The 3,042-nt window shown below is 66.1% G+C and overlaps 1 protein-coding gene across 1 annotated transcript in view; it reads left to right on the plus strand.

The window, feature by feature from the left end:
• Positions 1 to 3,042, plus strand: part of SORCS2 (sortilin related VPS10 domain containing receptor 2) — a 367,218-nt gene that overhangs the window by 342,443 nt on the left and 21,733 nt on the right. Inside the window, 2 exon segments of the mRNA XM_029952530.1 lie at positions 1,543 to 1,663; positions 2,543 to 2,676. Of these exon segments, the coding sequence (XP_029808390.1) occupies positions 1,543 to 1,663; positions 2,543 to 2,676 (255 nt within the window).

Raw genomic sequence — 3,042 nt, forward strand, 5'->3', positions numbered from 1 at the left:
CTGTGTGCCGGCGCCCGGCGTGTGCGTGTGCGTGAGGCTCCTCCTGTGTGCCGGCGCCCTGCGTGTGCGTGAGGCTCCTCCTGTGTGCCGGCGCCCTGCGTGTGCGTGTGCGTGAGGCTCCTCCTGTGTGCCGGCGCCCTGCACAAACCATTGCTGAGCCACCATCAACCCTGCAAGGCCAGAGCCATCGTCTCCATTCTAAGGCCAAAGAAGCGAGGTCCACAGAGGAGTGAACCTGCCCAAGGTCACGGACATGGGAAACAGGGCTCAACCCAGGCCTTGATCAGAGCTGCCCTATGAAACCAAAACTCTTCCTCAAATATGAACCTCAGAAACTCAGAGCCTCACTCAGAGCCACAGCCATCATGTCCCCAGGAAAGCACTCCAAGACGTTTCTCACCTACCGTCCTCGAGTGGGAGGAGCATGCTTTCAGATCGTGATTGTCCTTCCCCAAGTATCCAGTCCCTGTCCGCGTGCTAGGAGGGGGACCAAGTCCTATAGGGTGTATCACCTCCCCCACCCAGTGCTCAACCTCTGGTAATATGTCCTGAATGCTGCCAGCTGGACCGGGAAGGAACTAGAAAGTGCAGGCTGGGCCCCTCTTCTGCGGTGGTATTTGGAGTCCAAGTGTGAGGTATCAGGGAGAGGGGACCCCTGAAATAGCGGCCTTTGCAAAGAGGGAGGGATTTGAGTACACAGTTGGCACTCAGCAAATGACTCCTGAATCCTGGCAGAGAGGAAATGGCCCAAACAAGCTGTGTGACTGTGGGCAGGTGACTCAACCTCTCTGTGCCTCAGTCTCCCTTTCTGTAAAATAGGAGTGGACCCATCTCACAAGGCTGTGGTGAGGATTAGACCCGACAGCGTACATGAGCCCCAGCACATCCTGGGTGCCCCATAAAGGGCTGGCCTCTCGAGAGCACCCAGGGTGCCCCACTGCCTTGCTTCCTCCCCTCGCCGAGGTGGGGGCCACATGGTGGGCGCTGTGAGCACAGGCTGAGCCGGGAGTCAATATGGCGGCACCGACTCTGGACTGCCGGCTGTGCCTGGAAACGCAGCGGTGGCCCCGCTCTGCAGGGCGGGGGGCCTGCGCACAGACCCCCCCCCGCCCCGCCCTGCACGGCGAGGTGGAGACGCACCCCTGCAGCCTCCTGACCCCCTCCCCATCATCCTCCAAAACAGAAGCAAGGACGCTGGGAGGCAATGGAAGGGCCCGGTGGCTGCTGGGGGCCGGGCTCCAGACACTTCTGCACCCACTTCCTGGTCTGTGGGGGGTGGGGGGAGGGCGTGTGGACTGACCCCACCCCTGCACTCCGGGGGCCACAGACAATGCATGACGGTTGTGGGGATGCCAACGCCAGGACCCCATGCCTGCGGCTGCGGATGCAGAGCTGGTGGCGGTGAGGGTCCGGGACTCTGGCCCCGGGGGTGGCCCAGCCGGCAGGCGAGGCGTCGCTGAGCAGGGGTAGCGGAGGCCCGGAGGCGGAGTCAGGCCTGTGGCTAAGGTGGTCTCCCGCCCCTCCCTCCTCCTCCCTCCCCAGCGTCTTCGGCCACATCAGCTTCCGCTCGGACTGGGAGCTGGTCAAGGTGGACTTCCGGCCCTCGTTCTCCAGGCCGTGCCGTGAGGGTGACTACAGCTCCTGGCACCTCAGCGACCTGAAGGTGGGCCCAGGCACAGCGGTGGCTGGGGGGGGGGGGGCTCCTCCGCCTGCCATCCACACCCCCCCTCCCCCGGCGCGGCCCCGGACGCCCAGTCCTTCTGCGGGATTCTCTGGCGCCTTCTTGGGGCCTGGGCTGCTCTGGGCCTGGGTCTGCAGCCGGGCTCAGGGTCCCGTAGGTCCCCAGGCCCGACCCCACTGTGGAGCCCCGTGTGGTCAGGGTCCCGGACCTGTCCCAAGATGGGGGGCAACACGGGCTCTGTCTCATGTGTTACCTAAGACCCCAGCAGGCTCCGGGGCAGCCCTGCCCTGTCACCTCGAACCCACAAGTGTTTCTAGAACAAATAATGGGAGAGGCCCACTCGGTGGAATAAATAAGGGCTGCACGTTGTGCCGCGGAAGGTGTGACGGGGGGCGGGGACTCCTGCGCCTGCCACTGTCACCCCACCCAGGGCGGGGCCTGTGGGCGCACACGCTGAGGACCGCTGTGTGCCCACCTGTGCCCTGAGGGCCAGGGCTCCTCTGAGCTCCGGCACTGGGCGTGCACCCTGGGGGCTGGAGGGGACACAGAGAAACTCAACAGAGACTGGGCTTTCCTGGTTTCCGGAGACTCTGGGACCCTCCGGCCCAGGGCGAGCTTGTATGCAGTGGGTGCTCCATGGATGCTTGTGGGTTGGGAAGGGAGGGAGGCTGCCCCAGCTTGACCTCAGGTGCGCCACTGGCCCTGCTGGGCCTCAGTTTCCCCCTCTGTGAAAGGGGACGCTGCTCCAGCGGCTGCCTGGGGGTGGAGACTCTGCTATTTCCGGGGCAGGAAGAGATCAGCAGCCCACGGAGAGCAGTCGGCCCCTCTCGGCCGGCTCCTCACCCAGTGCTCCCGCTGCAGGGTGACCGCTGCATCATGGGCCAGCAGAGAAGTTTCCGGAAGAGAAAGCCCACGTCCTGGTGCGTCAAGGGGAAGAGCTTCACGTCTGCGCTGGAGTCCCGGGTGTGCAGGTGCCGGGAGTCGGACTTTCTCTGGTGAGGACCGCTCCCAGCACAGGCCCTCGGGGCCCCGCGCAGCTCCCCCTGCCCGGCGGCCGCGGGCACCCAGCGCGGGTCCGAGTCACGCTCCAACCGCCGCCTTATCCTGTGCGTTAGAGCCGGCGCTAAGCCCAGCGGCGTCGGGGAGGAGTGTTGGCTCACGGGCATGTGCTGCCGTGGCCTGCTCCCGGGTGGGAGGGGGCGCCAGGGGAGGCGAGGACATCCTGAGCCCTTCTCCAACTTCCAGAATCTGGTTCACGGAGCCTCTGGGCCGTCGCCTGCCTCCCTGGCCATCCAGCTCCGCCCCCCCCCCCCCCCCCCCCCCCCCCCCCCCCCCCCCCCCCCCCCCCCCCCCCCCCCCCC

The sequence above is a fragment of the Suricata suricatta genome, chromosome 1, assembly GCF_006229205.1.
Source record: "Suricata suricatta isolate VVHF042 chromosome 1, meerkat_22Aug2017_6uvM2_HiC, whole genome shotgun sequence".
NCBI classification, from domain to species: Eukaryota; Metazoa; Chordata; class Mammalia; order Carnivora; family Herpestidae; genus Suricata; species Suricata suricatta.